The sequence below is a fragment of the Branchiostoma belcheri genome, unplaced genomic scaffold (genome assembly GCF_001625305.1).
Source record: "Branchiostoma belcheri isolate BF01 breed outbred unplaced genomic scaffold, Haploidv18h27 scaffold62, whole genome shotgun sequence".
Taxonomy (NCBI): Eukaryota; Metazoa; Chordata; class Leptocardii; order Amphioxiformes; family Branchiostomatidae; genus Branchiostoma; species Branchiostoma belcheri.
This window is the reverse complement of record NW_017804265.1, coordinates 517882-544392: the sequence shown is the minus strand read 5'-3', so window position 1 is coordinate 544392 and position 26511 is coordinate 517882. Positions and strand designations below refer to the sequence as shown.

General features: G+C 42.8%; 1 protein-coding gene across 1 annotated transcript in view; it reads right to left on the bottom strand.

Annotated features, from left to right (window-relative positions):
- LOC109483025 overlaps positions 1–26511 on the bottom strand; it is a 43431-nt gene that overhangs the window by 15413 nt on the left and 1507 nt on the right. Inside the window, exons 2-34 of the mRNA XM_019785979.1 lie at positions 24286–24407; positions 23580–23835; positions 22946–23092; positions 21725–21942; positions 21105–21264; positions 21015–21040; positions 13858–14049; positions 11965–12366; positions 11581–11728; positions 10752–11158; positions 10147–10294; positions 9488–9894; positions 9180–9327; positions 8594–8988; positions 8282–8429; positions 7723–8129; positions 7472–7619; positions 6930–7336; positions 6679–6826; positions 6142–6548; positions 5892–6039; positions 5168–5574; positions 4895–5042; positions 4221–4627; positions 3921–4068; positions 3191–3597; positions 2835–2982; positions 2305–2711; positions 2006–2153; positions 1334–1752; positions 930–1077; positions 291–697; positions 6–153 (exon numbers count right to left, since the gene is read on the bottom strand). Coding sequence (XP_019641538.1) covers positions 6–153; positions 291–697; positions 930–1077; positions 1334–1752; positions 2006–2153; positions 2305–2711; positions 2835–2982; positions 3191–3597; positions 3921–4068; positions 4221–4627; positions 4895–5042; positions 5168–5574; positions 5892–6039; positions 6142–6548; positions 6679–6826; positions 6930–7336; positions 7472–7619; positions 7723–8129; positions 8282–8429; positions 8594–8988; positions 9180–9327; positions 9488–9894; positions 10147–10294; positions 10752–11158; positions 11581–11728; positions 11965–12366; positions 13858–14049; positions 21015–21040; positions 21105–21264; positions 21725–21942; positions 22946–23092; positions 23580–23835; positions 24286–24407 — 8331 coding nt within the window. The remainder of the gene's footprint in view (positions 1–5; positions 154–290; positions 698–929; positions 1078–1333; positions 1753–2005; positions 2154–2304; positions 2712–2834; positions 2983–3190; positions 3598–3920; positions 4069–4220; positions 4628–4894; positions 5043–5167; positions 5575–5891; positions 6040–6141; positions 6549–6678; positions 6827–6929; positions 7337–7471; positions 7620–7722; positions 8130–8281; positions 8430–8593; positions 8989–9179; positions 9328–9487; positions 9895–10146; positions 10295–10751; positions 11159–11580; positions 11729–11964; positions 12367–13857; positions 14050–21014; positions 21041–21104; positions 21265–21724; positions 21943–22945; positions 23093–23579; positions 23836–24285; positions 24408–26511) is intronic.

Sequence of the window (26511 nt, the reverse complement as noted above, 5' to 3'; positions counted from 1 at the left end):
CTTACGATCTTCAACGATCATGTCTGCCCTCATGCATATATGTTCGTTCCATGTGACAGGATGTATCTTGATGAAGCGTGCGTTGAAAGGGCCGTTGAACTGCGCGAAGTTGTGGGTCACCGGGCTGTCTGTATCATTGTTACCCTTGAAGACCTGTTTTACAGCAAAGATGTTTTAGAGAATTTCTTGTGTGTCAAAATAAATCTTGTCATACTACATGTATCAACACTAGGTTGGTGTGAGAAGTTGAACCAAGTAAAAAGACACTTAAAGACAATGTGCTATCTTACTTTTAGCTCTCCTTTTGCATCCTTGTACTCGTTTTCGTCTCCATTTTCTACACCGTATGTTAAGGTGTACGACGTGACCCAGTGGCTTGTGGGTCCGTCCGGCCAGTCTGGACTGGAGTTTCTGCCTTGTGTCACGATCCCGGTGACGAGCTTCTCCTGCTCCAAGTCGATAAGAAGGAACTGTTTGTCGTCGTTTGTAGCTGCACACCAGGCTCCGGCTTCGTCTTTGGTCTCCACGACGCCGAACTTGGCTTGAGTGACGGTGTAGCGGACGTCCTTTTCTGTCGAAGTGGTCACTGAAACCGCGACGACACTACTGGCAATGACCGAAGTTTCGGTGACGCTTTCCGCAATAACTATCATCTGCTCTTCCTTCTTAGCGATCTCCTTTACTTCCTTTTTGACCTCTGTAACAAACAGAAATCAAGGACAGATTCAGAGTTAGTCTGATCCTATATGCCATAGCATGGTTTCTATGGCATAATTTATCATTACAACTTGAAATACAAGAAAAAGAATTTGCAAGAGGCAATTACTGTGAAAAATGGAGAAAGGCTGATCGAAATGCAAAAACATGTTGAATTTGATGTAGTTTGAGAGCATGCATTATCTATGAAAGGAAGAACTTAACTATTTTACCATCCTCTACTATCATGTCCGCCCTCATGCAGATGTGGTCGTTCCAAGTGACGGGGTGGATCTTCACGTAGCGCGCTTTGAAGGGTCCACTGAACTTTGCAAAGTTGTGCGTCACCGGAGTATCCCTGTCTTTGTTGCCCTGGAATGTCTAATAGCAAAACAAAACACTGTCATTTTAACTCAAAGTCACGAATATTGTGGCATAACTTATCACCGGATCTTCAAATCTACTGTTCTAAGAACAAATGGTTTATATAACAGTATCACGCAGCGTTCGATACATTAACTGACAATATTGCATACTCGTCAGTAATTTGCTTTAGAATGTGTTTCTAAAAACATGGAAGAACAAAGGCAGCTATAGAATTTAGCCATCTTATTGTAAATATTTTCTATGTTCTTACTTTCAATTCTCCGTTGGCGTCCTTGTACTCGTTCTCGTCGCCATTCTCCACTCCATAGGACAGTGTGTATGACGTCACCCAGTGGCTAGTCGGTCCGTCCGGCCAGTCTGGACTGGAGTTTCTGCCTTGTGTAACGATCCCGGTGACGAGCTTCTCCTGCTCCAAGTCGATAAGAAGGAACTGTTTGTCGTCGTTTGTAGCGGCACACCAGGCTCCGGCTTCGTCTTTGGTCTCCACGACGCCAAACTTGGCCTGGGTGACGGTGTAGCGGACGTCTATCTCCGTGGAGGTGGTGACAGAGACCGTTGTGCTTGAGCTGGACATAGACATGGACATAGTGGACGTTTCCGTGACACTTTCGGCAATGACGGTCATCTGCTCTTCTTTCTTTGCTACTTCCTTTACTGCTTTCTTTGCCTCTGTAAACAAACACAACATATACAATTTAACACGTACTAATGCCAAGAATTTGTCAAAAAATGTCGACCTAAGATGGTGTTCAACATATGCAAACAGGTGTGCGTATTTGAATAAAAAACCAATAGTTTTGTCCGTATATTTAACTTCAGGTTCTAGGAAGGATGTCATTAAAGTAATTACCATCTACATGTATCAATACATGCTTTATATCGAATGTTTTCTCCATAATATTGACTTAAGGTGCTATCTTACCGTCCTCCACAATCATGTCAGCCCTCATGCAGATGTGATCGTTCCACGTGACGGGGTGTATCTTGACGTAGCGTGCCTTAAACGGTCCATTGAATTCTGCAAAGTTGTGGGTGACGGGACTGTCTGTGTCCTTGTTGCCCTTGAAAACCTATAAGGTGGCAATTAATGAATAAATCAACTTTTTAATTATCAGAACATTTAATACCGTGTACACATTTGGACATCTTAGAGTCTTTCTTCTTCAAAAAACTGCCCTCGGGTAAGTAGTTTAATCAATATATTGATTTGTTTTAACTCACTTTAAGAGCTCCTGCCTTGTCCTTGTACTCGTTTTCGTCTCCATTCTCTACACCGTATGTTAAGGTGTACGACGTGACCCAGTGGCTTGTCGGTCCGTCCGGCCAGTCTGGACTGGAGTTTCTGCCTTGTGTCACGATCCCGGTGACGAGCTTCTCCTGCTCCAAGTCGATAAGAAGGAACTGTTTGTCGTCGTTTGTAGCGGCACACCAGGCTCCGGCTTCGTCTTTGGTCTCCACGACGCCGAACTTGGCCTGGGTGACGGTGTAGCGAACGTCTATCTCCGTGGAACTCGTTACTGAGACTGTGATGCTGCTGCTTGCCATAACAGAAGTTTCGGTCACGCTTTCAGCGATGACGGTCTTCTCCTCCTCCTTCTTTGCAACTGCCTTTAATTCCTTCTTTACCTCTGAAGTAAGGAGTAAGAACAGTAACATAATGCTTGTATGGATCATTCATTCCAGATTGGATCGTCAAGTACATGTAACTTGTAAGAAAAACTCAACAATGTCTATCAGTAAAATGTTCTTACCGTCTTCGACGATGAGGTCGGCCCTCATGCAGATATGATCATTCCATGTCATAGGGTGGATCTTGACATATCTTGCTTTGAATGGGCCGTTGAATTCCGCAAAGTTGTTGGTATTAGGTGTGTCTGTGTCCTTGTTGCCTTTGAAAATCTGTCAACGGAGACATACAATACAATTGTTTCGTATACTACAGTCATTGTATTTTTCCAACATTTTACTATTGTCTTCAAATGCGAAAAAGACAGGTGATTTTTTTTACTATAGACAAAGAGCTGCAGCTAGCTTTCTATCATCGCTGACAAGAAGTGAAACACGGCATGCGCAGTTCGGAGATTGAAAGATCAGCCGTGGAACTCACTTTCAGAGCTCCTGCCTTGTCCTTGTACTCGTTTTCATCTCCATTCTCCACTCCGTAGGACAGGGTGTATGACGTCACCCAGTGACTAGTCGGTCCGTCCGGCCAGTCTGGACTGGAGTTTCTGCCTTGTGTCACGATCCCGGTGACGAGCTTCTCCTGCTCCAAGTCGATAAGAAGGAACTGTTTGTCGTCGTTTGTAGCGGCACACCAGGCTCCGGCTTCGTCTTTGGTCTCCACGACGCCGAACTTGGCCTGGGTGACGGTGTAGCGGACGTCTATCTCCGTGGAGGTGGTGACAGAGACCGTTGTGCTTGTGCTCGCCATGACTGAACTCTCTGTCACGGTCTCGGCAATGACGGTCATTTGTTCCTCTTTCTTTGCTACCTCCTTTATCTGTTTTTTCACCTCTAAAAGACACAAAATGTTGGAAATGAATGTACGAATTATAATATGCTGTGTGGCATGTATTCTCTCAAACATTCCTTCCTAGCTATAGTATGGAATCACATACATAACCACCACTGTAATAAAATGGGTGTTTAGAAGCAGTACTTAATCTTGGCACAAAACTGCACAAGCAAAGTCGTTAGATAGGTGGAACGTTTTGCAACCCGAATGGCGTTCTTCAACTAGCTGCGACCTATGCCTGGATGCCTTATAGGTACAGTAAGCACAATAACAAGCTTTTCACCAACAAAATAGAATTCGAAGAGATAGTTTAAGGACATACCGTCTTCAACGACGAGCTCAGCTCTCATGCAGATGTGGTCATTCCAGGTAACAGGATGAATCTTCACATAACGTGCTGTGAAATGCCCGTTAAAAGTCGCAAAGTTGTGGGTAACCGGAGTATCCCTGTCCTTGTTTCCCTTGAATACCTGGAAGAAGAAAAAAAGGAAATAAGATAAAAATTCTATTATACATGGTTTGAGATATGAAATCATAATTTTAAAGTGCATGCATTGCAACAAACACTTAATAACCAAAAAAAATGTTGTCATGTATGATGCTATGAGCTAGAAAATCCTACCAGAAGCTCTCCTTTCTTGTCCTTGTACTCGTTTTCGTCCCCATTTTCTACACCGTAGGTTAAGGTGTACGACGTGACCCAGTGGCTAGTCGGTCCGTCCGGCCAGTCTGGACTGGAGTTTCTGCCTTGTGTCACGATCCCGGTGACGAGCTTTTCCTGCTCCAAGTCGATAAGAAGGAACTGTTTGTCGTCGTTTGTAGCGGCGCACCAGGCTCCGGCTTCGTCTTTGGTCTCCACGACGCCGAACTTGGCCTGGGTGACGGTGTAGCGGACGTCTATCTCCGTGGAGGTGGTGACAGAAACCATGGTGATGCTGCTTGCGATCACCGATGTTTCCGTGACGCTCTCGGCGATTGTCACCATCGTCTCTTCTTTCTTGGCGATTTCTTTAAGGTCTTTCTTCGCCTCTGTTTGAAAAGAACAAAGTTGTTGTATACAAACAGATAATTATTAGTGTGATGGAGTAAGAATATGACTAGGTATATGTGTGTTTAAAACTGAATCTATCACATGATACAATAAGGAATGTAGTCCCCAAGTAGGGGCACTTGCAATGGAAGTAAATACACAGAGTGCTGTGTGACAAATGAGCCAAACGACAAATACCCTATGTGGTACCGGTCAAACATAAAAATGACATTGTAGCAAACAATAGAACAATAAACAAGGCTCACCGTCTTCCACTATGACATCCGCTCTCATGCAGATGTGGTCGTTCCACGTGACCGGGTGGATTTTCACATAGCGAGCCGTGAAATTCCCGTTGAATTGTGCAAGATTATGGATAACGGGGGTGTCTGTATCCACGTTGCCCTTGAATACCTGTTAAATGAATCACATTATTTACTTCAGGACGTGAAATCTGTGTTGAGGAATTAGGAATATTGCATCACTAAATTAGATAAAAGATAGGTTAGAAATGATATACATGTATGGTATTAACATACCTTAAGAGCCCCTGTCTTGTCCTTGTACTCATTCTCGTCTCCATTCTCTACACCATACGACAGGGTGTATGACGTCACCCACTGGGTAGTCGGTCCGTCCGGCCAGTCTGGACTGGAGTTTCTGCCTTGTGTCACGATCCCGGTGACGAGCTTCTCCTGCTCCAAGTCAATAAGAAGGAACTGTTTGTCGTCGTTTGTAGCGGCACACCAGGCTCCGGCTTCGTCTTTGGTCTCCACGACGCCGAACTTGGCCTGGGTGACGGTGTAGCGGACGTCTATCTCCGTGGAAGTCGTGATGACCTCTGTGATGCTGCTACTTGCCATGACAGACGTTTCGGTGACCGTCTCCGCGATTGTCGTCATTGTCGCTTCTTTCTTCACTATTTCTTTTGCTGCCTTTTTCGCCGCTTTAATTAGAATAATACAAATTTAGAGATAAACACACGTTGATAACATATATCAGAGTAACATTTACCGCTACTTTGGCCACCCCTCTATTTATTATAAAAAAATACAGAGACTATAACTAGTAAAATGCAATCGATATTCTTACGCTTGATTTATAGTTAGTCACCAATGTCTTACGCATCATCATTAGCAGAACGAAAGTTGCAGAAACTTCAGGTAAATACAAGGACGGGTACTTATATAAGAAATGAAACAAGATAACAAAGCTAATTATAAAACTTACGTCAACTAGAAAGGAAAGTAAATGTAGGCTTACCGTCCTCTACAATCATGTCCGCCCTCATGCAGATATGGTCGTTCCATGTGACCGGATGTATCTTGACGAAGCGAGCGTTGAATGGCCCGCTGAACTCCGCAAAGCTATGGGTAACAGGTGTATCTGTATCTTTGTTACCTTTAAAGATCTGCAAAAGAATCATGCTTCGTTAGAATTACATAGAACTGTACACAACTTAAAGTGCCACTAAGTTAATTTGGAAATGGTTATTATTCCGCATAAGACATACCTTAAGTTCTCCCTTCTTGTCCATGTATTTGTTCTCGTCTCCATTCTCCAGTCCGTAGGAGAGTGTGTACGACGTCACCCAGTGACTAGTCGGTCCGTCCGGCCAGTCTGGACTGGAGTTTCTGCCTTGTGTAACGATCCCGGTGACGAGCTTCTCCTGCTCCAAGTCGATAAGAAGGAACTGTTTGTCGTCGTTTGTAGCGGCACACCAGGCTCCGGCTTCGTCTTTGGTCTCCACGACGCCGAACTTGGCCTGGGTGACGGTGTAGCGGACGTCTATCTCCGTGGAAGTCGTGACAGAAACCATGGTGATGCTGCTTGCCATGACAGAAGTTTCCGTGACGCTTTCGGCGATGACAACCTTCTCTTCTTCCTTCTTTGCTATCTCTTTGACTTCCTTCTTTGCCTCTGTTGTTTAGGTAGGGAGGAAAATAAATGCAACATTATCAAAATGGCACCATCCTAGTATATTTCTCTCAGCAACGAAGAATCGTTTTAGTAAAACGGTTTAAACGTATCCGTAATAATTTCATCCTACCATCTTCGACGATGAGGTCAGCCCTCATGCAGATATGGTCGTTCCACGTGACTGGATGAATCTTCACGTAGCGAGCCTTGAACGGTCCGTTGAACTGTTGGAACGGGTGGGTTACTGGGGTGTCTGTGTCCTTGTTGCCCTTGAAAACCTGTAAGAAGACGTTGAGGCGTTGAGAAAAGTTGGCCGCTAAATCATATACCCTTGCAATAATCATTTTCTTCCTTAGAAGAAATTAATGTGCGAGTGCTCACCAAGAGGTCTCCTTTCTTGTCCTTGTACTCGTTTTCGTCTCCATTCTCTACACCGTAGGTTAAGGTGTATGACGTCACCCAGTGGCTTGTCGGTCCGTCCGGCCAGTCTGGACTGGAGTTTCTGCCTTGTGTGACGATCCCGGTGACGAGCTTCTCCTGCTCCAAGTCTATGAGAAGAAACTGTTTGTCGTCGTTTGTAGCGGCACACCAGGCTCCGGCTTCATCTTTGGTCTCCACGACGCCGAACTTGGCCTGGGTGACGGTGTAGCGGACGTCTATCTCCGTGGAGGTGGTCACGGAGACACTGATGCTGGAAGTTGCCATAATGGATGTTTCTGTCACACTTTCCGCGATGACTGTCATAGTTTCCTCCTTCTTCGCTACTTCCTTTATCGCCTTTTTAGCCTCTGTATTGCAGAAAGACAAAAAGGATCATCGACATGTTACTGAATACACCTTTTCTTGATGGATTGCAAAACAGAACTGCTGTTTTTAAAATCATTGTTAACTACATGTAGCTACAAAATAAAGGAGAGTCCTACCATCTTCGACGATCATGTCAGCCCTCATGCAGATGTGATCATTCCATGTAACTGGATGGATCTTGACAAATCGTGCTTTGAAGGGGCCGTTGAAAGTTGCAAATGAATGGGTCACTGGGCTGTCTGTATCTTTGTTGCCTTTGAAGACCTATCAAAGAAAAGTAAAAATACACAATGTTTTCCTCATTGTCAGTTTGACAAATGTCAGTGACGAATGCCTTACTAGACTTAATATAGAAATTTCCACTCACCAGAAGTTCTCCTTTCTTGTCCTTGTACTCGTTTTCGTCTCCATTCTCTACACCGTAGGTTAAGGTGTACGACGTCACCCAGTGGCTAGTCGGTCCGTCCGGCCAGTCTGGACTGGAGTTTCTGCCTTGCGTAACGATCCCGGTGACGAGCTTCTCCTGCTCCAAGTCGATAAGAAGGAACTGTTTGTCGTCGTTTGTAGCGGCACACCAGGCCCCGGCTTCGTCTTTGGTCTCCACGACGCCGAACTTGGCCTGGGTGACGGTGTAGCGGACGTCCAGCTCCGTGGAAGTAGTAACAACAACCGAAATACTGCTACTTGCTATGACCGACGTTTCTGTGACGGTCTCAGCGATTGCTGTCATTGTTTCCTCCTTTTTGGCCAGCTCCTTTATTTCCTTCTTTGCCTCTGTAATCGAAACATCAGTAAAGTATATGAGCTGTGCTGGTAATACATGTTACATTCAGGATTAATTTCAAGATGTCAAGATTGACTTTCTGGTGGATAAAATAAGCACATGGTAAACGTCTTCTTTAGGAGTGAAATGACGTTGTATTTACCATCCTCGACTATCACGTCTGCCCTCATGCAAATGTGGCCATTCCAGCTGACGGGGTGAATCTTGACGAAGCGAGCTTTAAAATGCCCGTCGAACTGTTTCAGGGGATGGGTAACAGGCGTGTCTGTGTCCGAGTTGCCTTTGAAAACCTGCACAACATAAATAATCATCATTAATACCTAGTAACTTGCCCGGTTTGAAACAAGCTAGTTCAAGTATCTTAAGACAATTTAAAGAAGTTTTTCTGATGAACCGGTACCTTGTGCATAAACTGTATGTCACATGGTTCTTATAAACATAAATATTGACCCACCAGAAGTTCTCCTTTCTTGTCCTTGTACTCGCTTTCGTCTCCATTTTCTACACCGTAGGTTAAGGTGTATGACGTTACCCAGTGGCTAGTCGGTCCGTCCGGCCAGTCTGGACTGGAGTTTCTGCCTTGTGTAACGATCCCGGTGACGAGCTTCTCCTGCTCCAAGTCGATAAGAAGGAACTGTTTGTCGTCGTTTGTAGCGGCACACCAGGCTCCGGCTTCGTCTTTGGTCTCCACGACGCCGAACTTGGCCTGGGTGACGGTGTAGCGGACGTCTATCTCCGTGGAGGTGGTGACGACCACTGAGATGCTGCTGCTCGCCATCACTGATGTCTCTGTCACGGTTTCTGCAATGACTGTCTTCTCCTCTTCTTTCTTAACCAGTATCTTTGACTCTGAAAGCAAGGAGGTTCTACATTCAATTGATGACTGCAATAATATTCATGCATATACACACTCACTTCTAACGTCACTTCTTTGTTAAAAATTTGTTAAAAATTTAAAATTCAGTTCAAACTTGTTTCATAAAACACACTTCTCTTTTCTAGGACTCATTTTGCTATAGACATTGGCAATCGATGCTTACCGTCTTCAATAATGATGTCCGCCCTCATTGCGATATGTTCGTGCCAGGTCAGAATGTGGATCTTGATGTACCTCGCTGTGAACGTGCCGCTGTACGTTTTCAATGAGTGGCTCACAGGAGTGTCGGTGTCGACGTTTGCCTTGAATATCTAGGAAAGCAGAAGAGATGTTCGCCTTGGCATAATGCAAGTGTTTCACAAACGTAATCAATTGTAATTGATAACAAACTAACAATCTACTCCAGGTATTAGGTCACTCATAACTGTAACACTTCGCGTGTAGGCTATCTAGACATCAGTTAAGACTCACCACAGCCTCTCCCTTAGAATTCTTGTACTCCGTCTCGTCTCCATTCTCCAGACCGTAGGAGATCTTGTACGATGTTACCCACTGCTGTGTGGGTCCGTCCGGCCAGTCTGGACTGGAGTTCCTCCCCTGTGTCACGATCCCGGTGACCAGCTGGGCTGACTCCAGGTCGATGAGAAGGAACTGTTTGTCGTCGTCTGTAGCTGCAACCCAGGCCCCCGCCTCAGTCGCCGTCTCTAAGCATGAGAACTTGGCCCGGGTGATGCTGGTCTTCTCGCTGAGCTCGGTTGAGCTGGTCATCACTACAGTGGTGGTACTGCTGGCAAACACGGAAGTCACAGAGATTGATTCTGCGATGACGGTCTTCTTTGTTTCCACTTCCATTACCTGAACCTCCAGCTTCTTCGTTTCTGCAAAGACAATTTATTACATAGTGTTAAGAACCACCCTGTATGTTACATATTACAAAAAGTAAAAAGAAGACCAGCTAATCAATATATGATATTACTGGAAGCAATACTCATCATATTTTATATAGAATTGCTTTCTTGTGGCAACTATTCAATGAATATCTTTAGATTACAAGACTTTAGGATAATGAATGCATTACGATTACGATATCGCACACATTTATATAGCATGTGCAAAATATAATCTCGTACCATCTTCTATAATCACGTCAGCCCTCATTGCGATGTGCTCGTGCCAGGTGAGCACATGGATCTTGATGTACCGAGCCGTGAAGGTGCCGTTGTACGTCTTTAAGGAGTGTGTCACAGGTGTGTCCGTGTCCACGTTGCCTTTGAACACCTGTGTATTTAAAGAAAGTCACTGGCCCTGTCATAAACTAAGTACCATTGCCTTTGTTGCCTTTGCACGCTTGCCTAAACACGCTATCAAGAAGTCTTAGAGATGGACATAAACATTCTAACTCCTATCCTCTTTCAACACTTTATAGTCGTGACGGTATTTGGAAGCGTCCATGTCATTGCAAGGAATAATTCTGGTTCTGATTATTGAAAGTTTCTATGGTCTAGGAAATCTTTGCATTTTCATCATTTGACCTATGACAGTCACCATTGTGCATCATAAAATGCGATCAGTGATGCTCAGCTGCTCCCCACTCCTCTTGGAATTTTGGATGTTATTTGTAGGTATAAGGTATGCAACTGTTGGGTCGTTTTTGGTCTGTTTGCTCTGTACATGTTTCAGTTACCCTAATATACAGAAATTGGCAATATCGAAGAACGGAAATAGAAGCAATTACCAGAAGTTCTCCCTTTGCGTCCTTGTACTCTGTCTCGTCTCCATTCTCCAGTCCGTACGACAGGGTGTACGACGTTACCCACTGCTGTGTAGGTCCGTCCGGCCAGTCTGGACTGGAGTTCCTCCCCTGTGTGACGATCCCGGTGACCAGCTGGGCTGACTCCAGGTCGATGATAAGGAACTGTTTGTCGTCGTCCACTTTAGCACACCAGGCTCCCGCCTCAGTCGCCGTCTCTACACATGAGAACTTGGCCCGAGTGACGGAGGTCTGGACGCTAAGTTCCGTAGACGTTGTCATGACGACCGTGATGGTGCTGCTGGCAAAGGAGGAGTACTTGGAAACTGATTCTGCGATGGTTGTCATCTTCGCTTCGACTTCGGCCTTCTCAACCTCCTGTTTCTTCGTTTCTGTAAGAATTATATACATCGTTTCACAAAACCATTTTGCATGTACATGTATGTGTGTGTACCTGTTTGTTAGAACGTAAGATTTTGATAGCACGTGAATGGGGGAAAGATTGACAGGCTGAATGACTGGAGGTGAAAGGTCTCAGAATTTAGCCGGGAGCCCTGAGCAGGAATTAAAGGTCGACATGGGAAATTCAGGACACCGAGTGCATAATTTTGCGGTCTGAAATCTCTTATTTCGTGTTCCACCCACGCACATAGAAGTCCGGTACCTAGAAGGCAAATGTCATGGCTTAATTGTGGTTGTTATAGTAGTTAAAAGTGCCGCTGACTTCTGATATGCATTGCATTATTGTTACACCAGAAACTCAACATCAACGTTCAATGTAGATAGCATATTCGCAGTAAGTAAGCAGTCTTACCGCCCTCTATGATGATTTCTGCCCGCATGGCGATGTGCTCGTGCCAGCTGACCATGTGGATCTTGATGAACCGCGCAGTGAAGGTGCCGTTGTAGGTCTTTAAGGCATGACTCACTGGCGTGTCGGTGTCGGCATTTCCCTTGAAGATCTGATAAAACAAAGAAGTCAGAGATAGGTGTTTAACATAATATATCAAGAAGCATATCGACATCTTTTTTACTTCAACGTACAAACAATGCAAACAATATCGGCCAACCAAAGCATTTAAGCTGGTTTGATACGCCGAAGGGCTGTTATACCGGCTATACTGATACAGATACCAGGGGGAAGATGTAGGAATCTCAAAGTGACGAAATGTTACTCAGATGAGGTAGGTCCACTTACCAAAGCTTCTCCATTGGCCTTCTTGTACTCCGTCTCGTCTCCATTTTCCAGACCGTAGGAGATTTTGTACGACGTTACCCACTGCTGTGTAGGTCCGTCCGGCCAGTCTGGACTGGAGTTCCTCCCCTGTGTGACAATCCCGGTGACCAGCTGGGCTGACTCCAGGTCGATGAGAAGGAACTGTTTGTCGTCGTTCACTTTAGCACACCAGGCTCCCGCCTCAGTCGCCGTCTCTACGCATGAGAACTTGGCCCGAGTGATGCTGGTCTTCTCGCTGAGCTCGGTTGAGCTGGTCATCACTACAGTGGTGGTACTGCTCGCGAAAACGGAGAATTTAGAAATGGTTTCTGTGATTGCTGTCATCCTTGCCTCCACTGCAGCCTTCTCCAATTCCATCTTTTTCTCTGTGTAAAAAAAAGGAAAGCATGGTTGATGAGACATTTTTTTAAGATAAGTCATCACTTTTTTTATAAGTCGTCATTTTATATTACCTTACCACTGCATTATGAATGGTGCCTGCTAGCTTGTATATATTGATGCCGGATTTCGTATCTTCATGAGTAAAATTTTCTGCACAGACACTACATTTGTCGATTCTTACCGTCCTGTATGATGATGCCAGCCCGCATGGCGATGTGCTCGTGCCAGGTGACCACCCGGATCTTGATGAAACGCGCCGTGAAGCTGCCGTTAAACTTCTCGAAGGCGTAACTCACAGGAGTGTCCGTGTCGGTGTTCCCCTCGAAAACCTGTTACGTGGGATAAAGACAACAGTCACTGTTGTAAGTTCTTACTGCTAGATTGTAATGAACTGGTCGCACACTTGACTTTTGTGGAGCTTTGTACTAGTACCTTATTGTGTTGCCTCCAGGACTCCTAGCACCAGAGTGCGGTTATTGGGTCGGACTGTTTTACTTCTAAGATATTGGGGTTTGTAACAGGACTGTTCTACATCTAAGGAAGGGGGAATTTTATGTGATAGTGGACTAGTTGGTTCACTGTGGGTTCACAGCAGTCACCATGCATGGCACTTCTCTTAGTGATGTAGAGATGGTCTCCGTGTTTCAATGCTATTAATGAAAACTGTATTTGATCTTTATTCAATCTAATAGAAGCCTATCCTACAGAGTTATTGTCGGTAACATCACCACACGGCACACCAAGTCCTCACATAACAAACTGTATCTCATAGCAATTTTGTTTACTACATTTGAAAGTAAACCGAGTGCCACATACCACTAGCTCTCCCTTTGCGTCCTTGTACTCTGTCTCGTCTCCACTCTCCAGTCCATACGACAGGGTGTACGACGTTACCCACTGCTGTGTAGGTCCGTCCGGCCAGTCTGGACTGGAGTTCCTCCCCTGTGTGACGATCCCGGTGACCAGCTGAGCTGTCTCCAGGTCGATGAGAAGGAACTGTTTGTCGTCGTTGTCTTTAGCACACCAGGCTCCCGCCTCAGTCGCCGTCTCCTTGTAGTCGAACTTGGCCCGAGTGACAGACGTCTGAACGCTGAGTTCCGTAGACGTTGTCATGACGACCGTGATGATGCTGCTGGCCATCACTGATGTTGAAGAGATGGATGTTGCGATGGCCCTCATCTTCTTTTCCCTTGCAGCTGCTTCGATTTCTGCTGATTTCTCTGTACAAAAAGGCAGAATATATTATTAGCCTGACTACATCAAGCTTCCAGGGGCTCTTCCACTGGTCAGGTCCATATTTTATTACTAATCCTAAAGGGCAACACAATTGAATTGAATAAAATCCCTGTCAGTGGACGCTTAATTTAAAAGAGTTGCAGATGTGGCTGCATAGAAGCAAAGAAGTAGACTGTAATGGTGATTCCACTTACTTGCTAGCAGTTCTGGGTTCGATGCAGCCTTTATGCCAGATACACTGATCGACGTCATCGCAGATTTCATCGTGGCCTTGAACCCGAAACTCTTCCCCGTCTTGATGGAAACATCCTTGATCAAAGACCGGATGTCCTCCATCTGCTTCTTCTGTTCTTCCATCATCTTGGACAGTGACGCGACGGTCGCCTTCAGAGCCGCGATGTCGTCTGCGGTCGCCATCGTGCCTGTGTCCTCGCTACAGTTCTGCAATAGAATTAGACAAATTACTGTTACACAATCTTTTTATACTTAGTGGGGTCTTGTAGCGTAATGGCAGGGTGTTCGGCTCGACTCCTGCCCTGTCGTAGACCTTTTGCCCGCTGCAAATGAACTCTACACGACTTTCTTTGCTTCACTGGAAATGAGTACCTACTAGGTTCGGTTATGGACGTCTCTTGGTATTTATTTACAAACAGCTGTGACATGTCTAGCGTACCTATGGTATAGTGGGCGTGTTTTAAAACACAATATGCCTTTAATCTGTATCCCGAGGTTAAAGCGCCGACTATAATCAACCCCTTTGTTAACATTTGTAACCCTATATCTTCTTGGTCCAAGCGCCAGTACAGAAATGGTTCTGTCTTTATCTTATTAGCAGTATGGTTTCAGAAAGATGTTCTTTGTCGTGTTGTAATGGAAAGGGGTTATCATACAAGTCCGATTGCAACGTTTAGTTGTCGCTTGACCATATCTACATTTGTATGGAAACCATTTATCCCACATTTCGTCAAATGCACTTTATCTTTCAAAAATGCAATCACCTAATTACTTATCCTTTTCCCATTATTCCCATTAATATTTTTGACGCACTCCACAGTCCACACGTGTGGTCAAACTATCAAGTATTTCAACATTTCTATGCGTTTTCGATACAGATGTTACCACATGTGAATATCTCTCTCGCCCAATTATCCATCGAGCCATTTTACAGTAGTCTGCTATTTAATCCACAAAGACACTATAGAAATCTGACAGATAGATGGGCAGCTCCAGGCGACTTGCCATTTATTTTGTCTACCAACGCGTCCCTGTCTAATTTGTTTTGCGTCATGGTTACCAAGGAGTGAAGCCTTTTGATGTTTTCTCGTCTTTCTAACGTCAATCACTTTGTCAACAAGATATAAACGCATCGCTAGTATGCATGTTTTTGCAATTTTATCTTCCTTATTCTGTTACCTCCCACCATTTTTGTCATAGACGGTATAACATTCAAAATGAATACACGGCATAGACTTCGATTGACAACCAGGGATATTATATTTGCTTACTAAAACACACAGTATGATGCCATGTGTTATCCTTTGCACGCGGGGAGGTATACTTCTAAATGGTCTACTTATCTCAGTGTGATTACTGTCACTGGTATGTTTTGAAAGGGATGCCCCGAGGGTCTTCTCTTATTTATTGTCACTGAAGCGTTACTTCACTTTTATCCTACTCTCACTTTTCTTCTACTTTCTTTATATCCAACATTGAGTCAAGCGGGGAAGTTTGGTATTTTGATTTTTAATTTCATGTTGACACACTTAAGCATTCTTTTCTTCATAGGTTAAAAAAAGTGCATTCAGAAAAAGTGTAAACAAGGTGTAAACTGTTTGTTTACCCTCTGTAACACCTAATAACAATGCCTATCAATACCTTTTTGGTTAGGTTTTGTTCCGTGATGTTTACGTACTTCTAGTAGAAACATTAACCTGTAATCATTTTGTTTATGAAAAGTTATTCAGAAGTGTCCAGATGGAGACGTGTTGTTTGGTCAGAAAAGTTACAAAACTTTCTCAGTTTTGGATAGATCAAAATATACCTTTATCCGTAGCCTTACAACGTACGTACATTCTTTAGTAACTATCAATAATTCTAGTTACAGCTTCACTCAAAAGACATAAAACGCGTAAGTTTAAAACTAAACTCTCAGGCTAGTTTCAAATGTGCCTAGGCCATGTGCCATTATAGACTGACCTATTTTTCAACACGCCCCTTTTAATTGCCTCAGACACCGACGCGGCTCCACAACAGGTTGTCAGAAAGTGCGAATGTTTAATGACTCCATGACCCCAGATACATCTGTCATATATAGCCTCCTTCGCAGACTTATAGATAGAACGGCGGCCGTATTTGTTTTCGATGAGCGACGCGAATTATGCCGCAGAGGGACGGTTTTGACGCCGAGGGAATTTTGCCGAGGAAAGAGGGTTGTTGGGGGGGGGCGAAACCATCTCTCCCTGGCAAAACTCCATCGGCAGCAAAACCGTCCCTCTGCGGCATAATTCGCGTCGCTCACCGAAAACAAATAAGACCGCCGCCCTACAAGTCTGCGAAGGAGGCTATACCATAAAGTGGATGGTATTTCTGGTCTGTAGTTTGATTGACACATACTGAGATTACTCTGCTCCCATTTTGTTATGTCTCGCAATACTTACATACTGGCATAATCTGTCTACTGTGATACATTTTCTGTCTCTAAGGGGTACAATTGTACCGGTATATTTGGTATCAATATGGAGTATATTTGATATCAATATATCAATATTACAGTATATGGATGTTTAAAAAAAGCTAATCAGATTCGGACGTTGGCAAATATTCGCAATTTAAATTCTATGCGCGTACAGCTGCACGATTGCATACGGCAAAGTTAAGACGACTATAGACTATAAACATACAATATCGATAGAATCTACTCGACCATTATCCTAGACTTGGTAACAACACTTAAGTTTTTCATTCATCTCCACTTCCTTTAAAAGGACAGGTGTCCCCTCCTCCCCATCCCCTTTTAAACCTCCCCCGTAGGCCTTACACCTCTTCGCGTTAGCCATTTAAATCTAATAATCATAGGTTAGCTTTTTTCAGTTACCGATCGTTACAGTACTTTTTTTAACGGTGTCGACGACGCTCAGTGTCAATGCAAGGCCAATTATTTTTGGCCACTTCTAGGCATAGAGCTAGAGGTACTTAAGTGAGTATAATGTAGTTGTCAAGAGATGGCGGTGGACCTTTGTTTTAAAGCTTTGTGGATTGTAATCAGACGGAAAGCAGCTGTTTGGAAGAGAGTTCCATAATTTTGCAGTCCGGGGAAAGAAGCTGTACTACGAGTATCCACCTACCTTTATCAAAAGTAGCGATGACTTGGCGGTGACAACGGGAGGTTGTGTGCTGGAAGCCCCCTGCCTCGGTACGTCCGACTGCTGAGGTCTCCACACCGACAACTGGGCCGTCTGTCACCGGTTACCGCTGCTTAGCACGCGGTGATCAAAGGGCAGAGGTCACTCAGTCACCTGTGTCTCAGACTTCTGTGTACGAACCCCACCTGTGCTATTAACTGGATCATTGTATCATTATCATCATTCTTGCAATTCCTCCTTATAGTGCGTTTAGTCAGGTCACAACGGTCCCTTCCCACAGTTTATTTATCATCTGCCAAAGTTTATTCAAAGCATGCAAGAGTAGTACAAATTCATAAACGTATTTTTGGCAAATCGCCCGAGGTAAAATCTGCCATCATAATTTTTCATCCAGACCCTTTAACCCCAAACAGCCATTCCGCCCTAATTAATAATCACAATGTTTACCTTTCCCTTCATAATTTGTCACTTATCACATAAACAGAGGCCTCAAGCCTGTGATGTTATGAAGGATTTAAGACTACAACTACTTTCACTAAGAAAATTATACATTTCAACAAGTTGTTTATTCGTTCCTCTTTCTTTGAAACGTAAAGGTACTATACGCCCCCTCTTCAAACCAGCACGAGGCGCTACACATGGTTCCGTTGTCCATTTAAATCTAATAACCGGTTCTACCAGCTTCGTCTTTGACGTCCCAGATTTGCGGACGCGTAGTCAGTAACTGGGCTCATTTGTGAAAAAAAGGGGCAAATTGTCGGTGAAGGACAAGAAGATATTCTTCTCGTCTGTAATGAGTAAAAGAGCTGTTATTGCCTGTAGTCCCAGTCGCTTTGCCCAGTTTATCATACTCCTACTTTTATTGTAAATTATGGGTTAGTTGTTTAAAGGTACCGGTCATTGACCCCAGTATGGTTCTGGTTGAGCAGAGGAGCTGACAACTGAAGGGGGCGTGGTTGTTCAATGGACTCGTCCAAACAAAGCTAAAGATTTGACAAACTTACATCTCTTACTGATTCCCATATAACACTTCGCATACTGACACTTATCTTACATGTTACCATTACTAACCAGTATCTGATAACCTTTATAGTTTTGCAATACATGCTATATCAAAGTTATTTTTACTCCATATGGCTTTCTCTTAAGAGAGTGTGTGCGTACTAAACGTCCGTTGCTTGCAGCAATGCCGGCAGCCGATTGACCTAAGGGTCATCAGTGGTTCTGTCAAAACTTAATTGATGGATTCTTCTAGACCTGAGACTTTTAAGAGCCTCTTATTATCTGACTGTAATTTTGTCCGTATTGTATCTGTATCGATATAGCCGGTATAACCGCCCTTCGGCGTAACACACTAGCTTCGCAGGCACGCGGCGCGGCGGCAGAGTAGGTGTCGTATTGCTTGTGAAATGGTCCCGAGATGGTGGTTTGGGCATGCATGGTCGTCCCAAAAGATAGGTATCAGGCCATATATAAACCGGCCACGCTGTCCAACCCATCTATCTAGTACCCATATATCTTTCTATCTATCATTTTCCTTCGGCGCAAACTCTTGCTGTTTTATCATTCTGCTTTTCCTGCTTCTTCACAATGACCAGATACAATTATTTGCCCTCAGAAAACATGAACTTTTATTCACAAAATAGTTCTAGGACTGTTCACAACAAATGTCCATCTTTTCTCACATTCCTTTGTGTCGATGATAATAGTACAGCTGTCTTGTGTAGAAGGCTAGTAGTATAATATTAGAATCAAAGTTGTAGTTGATGCCCATGCCCAAAATCTATAGAATATATCCTTTGCTGTTGTCTTGTGTAAAATAGCACATTTTTGACTGTCTAATGTGTTATACATTGTCGTAATCGTGTATATCTTTTGAAGGCTGCTGCTAAGCTTTCAACGCTATTGATATTCGAATATCTATATGCCGAAAACCTGCATAAAGTACTAGTAGTTCCAACTGACACTATTTTATACCATTTTGCGTGCTTTTAAGTATCACGCCATAAAATGTAAGTGTATTAGGGTTTCGTAGCCGTTAATCATATATAGAATGCTATCTGAAACATCTGACTTATGACAATGGCACAGTTGGTTGCTGTGTTCTGCTGTTGCAATATGACTAACCACAAAGAATAATCATTACATAACATTGAATAGTCTTTTACATAAGGGTTTAACTGAATGTCAACAATCAGAAAGACAGAAATGTAAACATTATCGAAACGTTGTTTTTAATGTCTTTTTATCATATTAGTTTTTGATGTCTTTTAACATGTAACAAAGTGATATCTTAACCTTTCTGCTGCCTAATCCTGTGAACAATCGGCTACTTCAGTATGCTAGTTTTAAGGGTCAATGTGAAGTAACATTATTCTTGCGGCACAGTTGGAAACTTGGCCGTCACGTCAGTTGAATGTGTGAATCACTTCACCTGATGTGTAAATAACATTGAATTAAAGTGCTGATACGCTATATAAAACCTTGTATTTAACAAAAAATACCCACTTCTTAGATTGGATGATTCCATATCAATATATTTAAGTTGCAATTTAATCAGTGGTATTGATGATATCATTTGGGGAGCATGTCATCAATGCTGTGGGTATTGTAATGAAATGTTGAAGTCTGAATATCACTAGAAAGGTGGCATATTTAATGCAGGTCTTCGAAGGAGTATAGATTTTACAAGCTACAAGCAGACATTGAAGATAGATTTCAAATGGCTTGTTGTTTCATTGGATCCACAAATTTTCTCAAAAAGTTAAAAAGAATACGATATATCCGTGAATATTTCAGGTTTGCAAAGAGACTGTCCTAATAGGCTCTGTATTCAACAACTGGTTGGTTTTACATTCGACATTTTGGTGACAAACGGAGATGTTTGTGTCTAAAGTGGTTGACAGTCATCGAAACGTCGGATTTTTTTTTAGGAAAAATTGACTCTCCAAGCAGAGGTTTGGGCCTCTGCTTGTTTTTGACATGTGTTAGGTGTTTTTATTGGTTTTCTGCCTTTCTTGATGGCCCCCAAATATCTACTTAATAGGAATTAGTAAGAAAATCCCAATGGTTGTTGAATTAAGTACTAGCAGATCCCTCTCGGTGGCAAGACAGAATCCATTAGCCAGAGGAGTTTGCCCGGCCACCGAAGGTGGCTAACGAACACTCTGGCCAATGGACACTGCCTCACCACCGTATGATCTGCTTGGAGATTAGAACAAAGAACCCTCTTATACAAAATGTGATATATTGGATATTTTTACCAGGGGTGTCCCAAGAGTTACCGTTTACTGTCGGATATGTCCACTATCTCCAGCGGGATGCTCTTGCTGTTTAGGCCTCTGCTTATTTGTGGTTAAAAAAACACTTGTTGTTGAATAAGGAACATCATAGTCTTATACATAATGTGATACAGTAGATATTTTTTTACCAGGGGTGTCCCAAGAGTTACCGTTTACTGTCGGATATGTCCACTATCTCCAGCGGGATGCTCTTGCTGTTTAGGCCTCTGCTTATTTGTGGTTAAAAAAACACTTGTTGTTGTATAAGGAACTTTCTTATACAAAATGTGATATAGTGGATATATTTTTACCAGGGGTGTCCCAAGAGTTACCGTTTACTTTCGGATATGTCCACTATCTCCAGCGGGATGCTCTTGCTGTTAGGGCCTCTGTTTAGTTTTGGCAACAAAAAAAACAGTTGTTGTTGAGTAGGGAACTCTCTTATACAAAATGGGATATAGTGGATATATTTTTTTTTACCAGGGGTGTCCCAAGAGTTACCGTTTACTGTCGGATATGTCCACTATCTCCAGCGGGATGCTCTTGCTGTTTAGGCTTCTGCTTATTTGTGGTTAAAAAACACTTGTTGTTGTACACTATGTAAGGAACTCTCTGATGTAGTAATATTAGCAGTATATATATTTTTACCAGGGGTGTCCCAATAGTTACCGTTTACTGTCGGATATGTCCACTATCTCCAGCGGAATGCTCTTGCTGTTTAGGCCTCTGCTTATTTGTGGTTAAAAAACACTTGTTGTACACTATGTAAGGAACTCTCTGATGTAGTAATATTAGTAGTATATATATTTTTACCAGGGGTGTCCCAAGAGTTACCGTTTACTGTCGGATATGTCCACTATCTCCAGCGGGATGCTCTTACTGACGGCGCCCATGACGATGGGCTTGGGCGGCAGGGTGGGCGACTTCTTCTCGGGGGCGCAGGCGGCCTGCACCGGCCCGCTTCGGTGGGACGACACGGTGTGCGCAGAACTCCTGCCATCCTGTAAGCATGATACAATAAAGGAAGGTTAGAAATAACTGATCCACACTATATAGCCTTATTTTATCAGGTATAACTAGGTACTAGCCTTGCGGAACGAAGCATAGCGCATGGTAAATATACAGCCTTTTTGTATAGAACTTTGTACCAGTGAACTCGAGTAAGAACTAGGGACTATGTGAGTTGTCTATAAAAAAAATCGCCAACTTTGATACTTCAATGAAGGTTAGATATATAGGTAATAAGATATGCCAAATTACTCAAGCCTTGAGTAATTTGGCGTATCTTATTACCTAGATGTCTAACCTTCATTCAACCTGATGTTCCGAATCACATTTTGCAGCGTCTACTATCAAAATAACTGCTAGTAATAATAAGGTCTACTAAATTCAAATAACTAAGTGCACGTACACGCGTAAAGAAACATACCGAAAACAAATGTTTTTGGGCGATTGGCCTACCTTGTGGCGGACCTCCTGTAGACTAGTTAGCGGGGTCATGGCGATGTCTCCCTGGCTGGTCCGGTCGGGTCTTCGGCGAGAGCGGCGGTTGAAGCGCGACGCTCGCGTCTGTCCGCATCCCTTGAACACAAACACGTAGCAGCACAGTCCGCACACTGCCAGCAGGACGAAGCTGCCGATGGCGATCCCCATGATTTCCGCAAACGTCAGATGAATCCCTGCAAAAACATATGCTAGTGTTGAATCCCTGAAAAAGATTTATCAAATCTAAACCGTCCGTCTATCGCACAAAATATTCCTGTGAAAGATGCCAAGGAAAGGTATTCCAATGTTAAGAGATAGGGATATAATTATGTTTTCCATCCTTTCCCCTCATCCAGTGATAGGAAAGGACATCAATTAGAATTATCTCTGAAAAAACAAGAATTTCTGCTGGGACCATTAGTCTTAGCCATTTTTAAAATAGTTTAAAGTGCAATAGTATATCTACTCGGCAATTCCATCCAGGCATCCAGAGGTAGATCGCCAGTAAACATGACTGCACATCAGTACAGTGATGAGCGGAGGAATAAGAAAATATCCACACAGCCTGTTGAATATGCAAAATTAATCTTATTTTTAACATCAAAGCTGAGGGCCTGGCAACGCTAGTTGTTTTTCACGGTGTCAAAATATTTTCATTACTGTTAACATATCGACCATTATAGGTACAAATTAAAGCCCATATGACACTAATAAGACTGAAAAAACATTTCATAAAATTGTCAAACATGATAAATCTTATTGAATGAACAAAGACGTTTGGACATAAATTCACTTTTCTGATGTAAGGGAACATCGATCTTTGTAAATCATCCTTCCAGTTCTTGGTTTCTACCGCCAGTTAATCCAATTAAATGTTGCCCAGTGATATAACGGTGGCCACGGCAGGGAGTTCATAACCTTTGCACGACGGATAGTAAAAAAAAAAGTTTCTTTTCAGAGGCAAAGTAAATCAAACATAAATAACTTCGTGATCGTAGTCACGATAATTATGTACTCAAGTATTTTTGTCTCTCTTTGGCATTTTTAAGTTTATTTTACATGCTGTATTTTAAGTTAATGTACTCAATATTAGATGAATGATATCAATACAATCCTTGTAGGATCATTATACAAATGTCCATGAGACACACATTTTGACATTAGCCACAGTATAAAGAGCTATGAATGACACCTTACCGGGTTCTGGGCACCTTGCCTCGTTCTGGTAGTGTGACTCATCGCTGACGTCATCACTACCACAGTTGTGGTAGCCGTCACACGTCAGGCTGGAGTCAATGCAGCGGTCGTTCGAACACTTGAAGAAGTCGCCTTGAGGGCAGTGGCCTGTGGCAAGATGTTGTTTTAACTTCAAATTTATTTTCTTCTTGTTAAAGATACTAGCTTCAGTGACTTGTGGCAGAAATGCATTTTAATTTTGCCTTCTTGAAGACATTTATGTCTATGTCTCGCTTAACATACAGATTTTTGTTATCTCCATGTTTGGAGGTTTTGTTTTCGGTGTATTTCTTTCTTTGCGCTTGAGTACGTAGTTATTTTAATACAGTAGAGGCAAAAGGGGAAGATTGTGTAACCCTAGACTGACAGTTGGTCAAATTGGAGGTTGAAATTCTGACAGCCAAGACCTCATTCGCTATCTACGTGTTTTTTTTTTCTCATTCACATACACAGTTCTATGCCTTTATCTTTCTTAAAAGGGTTTTAAAACAAGGCACACACCAAATATCGACATAGTGAACGGGCAAACGCACTTGGTCTAAGATTGTCATCATAATCAAGGGGATCTTCGATCTAAAAAGAAATGATCTCTCACCGGATGGGCTGAAGTAGTAAGTGGTGAACATGATGTCAAAGCTTCCTTGTCCGGACGAGTTGGTGGTGAGGTGCAGAGAGATGTTACTCTTGGCTGAGATGAAGTCTCTGGACATGCTGCAGACTTTCCTGTCGTAGGAGGCGAAGGGGTCCTCGTAGTTGCCGTTGTAGATGTCGAGCCTGTTGGTGGTGCACACGTCGGAGGTGACGTTGCTGCCGGGCTGGCGGATGTCCATGGCTAGGAACTGGAGCACAACCTAAGAATATTAAGAAATAATAATGATTACAAAAAGGTAATATTTGTAAAGCAAATGCATAATGTTTACCTTCACAGATGGTCTGCTCTGTTAATTCATATATATATAATGACAGGCGTCTAAATCCCTCCTGCTATGATGTAACCCAACACTAGTTACCATGGTGACAGACGTTTTGTTCAGGTCATTGACCTTATTTCTTTGGAGAAAAAGAGGAAGAAACTGAGCAAAAACAAGATGTCTTCCTTCGGTAAACATAAAATTATGCCAATAATAACAATATTATTAACATTAAAGAACCCACCACACCTTTCGAAAAAGGGTAGGGCCCTAGCGTGTGGTAGTCCAAACACTACTATCCGGAAGTTGGTGATTCACTGCGAATTCCAGGAAGAATAGTGTTGAATTTACACTAATGGAGATCCATGTAAAACAAACAAACAAACAAACCTTCTGTTCAGGCTCTGCGCGCAGGATGACCACGCAGTTGCGCTGGTCAGTCGAGCCGTTCCACCGGATGTGTCCGGTTTTTCCCAGTGGAACGGTCTTTCCACAGTGGTCCAACAGATTGACTAGTAAAAACAAAAAGGAAAAAAATTATTTTCTTTCTATGCGTGGTGTCATGTCTTCACTTAGCAGCTGCCAGATGTCAGCTGCCAGCGTGGACGCTGACAGATACCACTGAGGTGGTAGTTGACACACTTTTTCTCAATTTTTTTTGTTATGTCCTGTGGTAGAGATATTTTAAAGGCACCTAATGCATGCTGCAAAACTTGAAATACACCGAATAAGGCAATCTGTATGATATTGGCACATACTGCCCCACATTAGCACATTTACATTATGTATTTCATACATTGGACTTTGCACCATTTGTATTATGTTGTTACTCACATAATATATTCCACAAAATTATAGTTCCAAAGCAACAAATACTTAGCGCATGCCGTTTGATGTAATATAACGCTTAACGCAGCTCAAATCAAACATGTTATCTAACAGTACGCTGCCATTCTTCGCTAGGCAACACTTAGCCCATATGTCATTGTCTAATTCTTGTGCCAATTGATTTATTTAGTATATATTTTTATTATTTCGTAATGCACCAAGACGTGTCTTTTAAGTACCATTTATAATGCACCAAGGTGCAGTTTATGTAATACAAGACGTTTCATAACTGACTACCTGCGTATTAACATTTTCTTTTATATGTCGCCATTTTCCTACGAACGCAACATGTTAACGTCATCACCATTCCGCCAAACGTTCGCGACATTTGCCTTACAAAGGTTAACCGTAACACAATATATAGCCCTGGCAGGCACGGGGAACGCCACGTGTCCTGCTGGGCGTATCCATGGCAATGCCATGGCAACGGACGTCATTACCCTCCGCATACATTATTTCTGGTTCTTACCTGTACGCACTGGTCTGTTAGGTTTGCAAGAATGTAACCGTCTAAAATGTTCTGGATACGGTGCAAAATGTGACAAATAAACAGTTTGAAGGGATGGAAAAGTTATGAATTGGTGTAACTGAGATTATTGGGTTTGGGGATACCTTTTTTATGCGCCTATGTTGTCTACCGCACGCGCGTATTGTTTGCTTTCGCGATATGCTTTTAATCTTGCCTTGGGCAGACGTCTTTTTGCGTGTCCCATGGTTACCAATGTAAATCTCCTTTCAAGCCGGGAGCTTGAAAAGGATCAGACAAAATAACGGCCCCGCTCCATCTTCGCACAACTCCGAACCGAGGTTACTAGTTTCAGTACTTGTCAATTTGTTATAATTGTAATAATTAATTCACAAACCATCCATGATCATATTGGAAAACAAATAAACGTCCCGAATAACACGATACCTGCATGCGAATCGCCGTCGTTAAAAGTCAAAGCAAGGACATTATAAAGAAGTACAAGTATAATGTATAATGTCCTTGGTCAAACCAAAACTGTATACATGTATAGAATATCAACATAACGGAAAAGACTGGAAAAGAATAGGTCAGCTACTGACTACAGAGTTACTGTGCAGTAATATTGACATTTTAGACTTTGGAATTTTGTTTTAAAAACTTTATACTGATAATTTGCTGTACATCTTCAAAAATGGAAAAAATAGACGTCTATTTCAGGCAATGGGAAAGTTGATTGTTGTTGCGTAGCCGTAAACATGTGGCGCCAACCGCTGTCTTTGAAGCGAACTGTTTCTGCGTTTTCGGTAGTTCTTTCAAATATCATGATGCACACAATTCGTGAAGCTCTAACAAAGGGTAACAAAGTTACGTTATGAATGTCTTTATCAATGGATGGAATTATCAATGGAAGCATTTGTGTTCACTAGACATGGTTTCTGCATGAATACATTCATAGGACCGTTTCTGACATATGGCTGACATGCCGTAAAGCAGGAGGTCATTCGGCCATGTTTCTTGAATATTAAAACTAGTGCTTTATCGCGTCGAGCCCAATGTTTACAGCAACAACTGTCATATGGAAAATAAAAATGCGGGTCTGTATTTATGTAATAATGTTCGCTCTGTTTCAATGAGCTAAAGCATGATAGTAGTCGTCAGAATATTATATTTCATTGGGTGTCAATTCATACCTTGCAAATGTTATTATTTAGAAAAACGCAATTTTATAAACACAGAATATTTTCAGCTTCTTTTCTGTA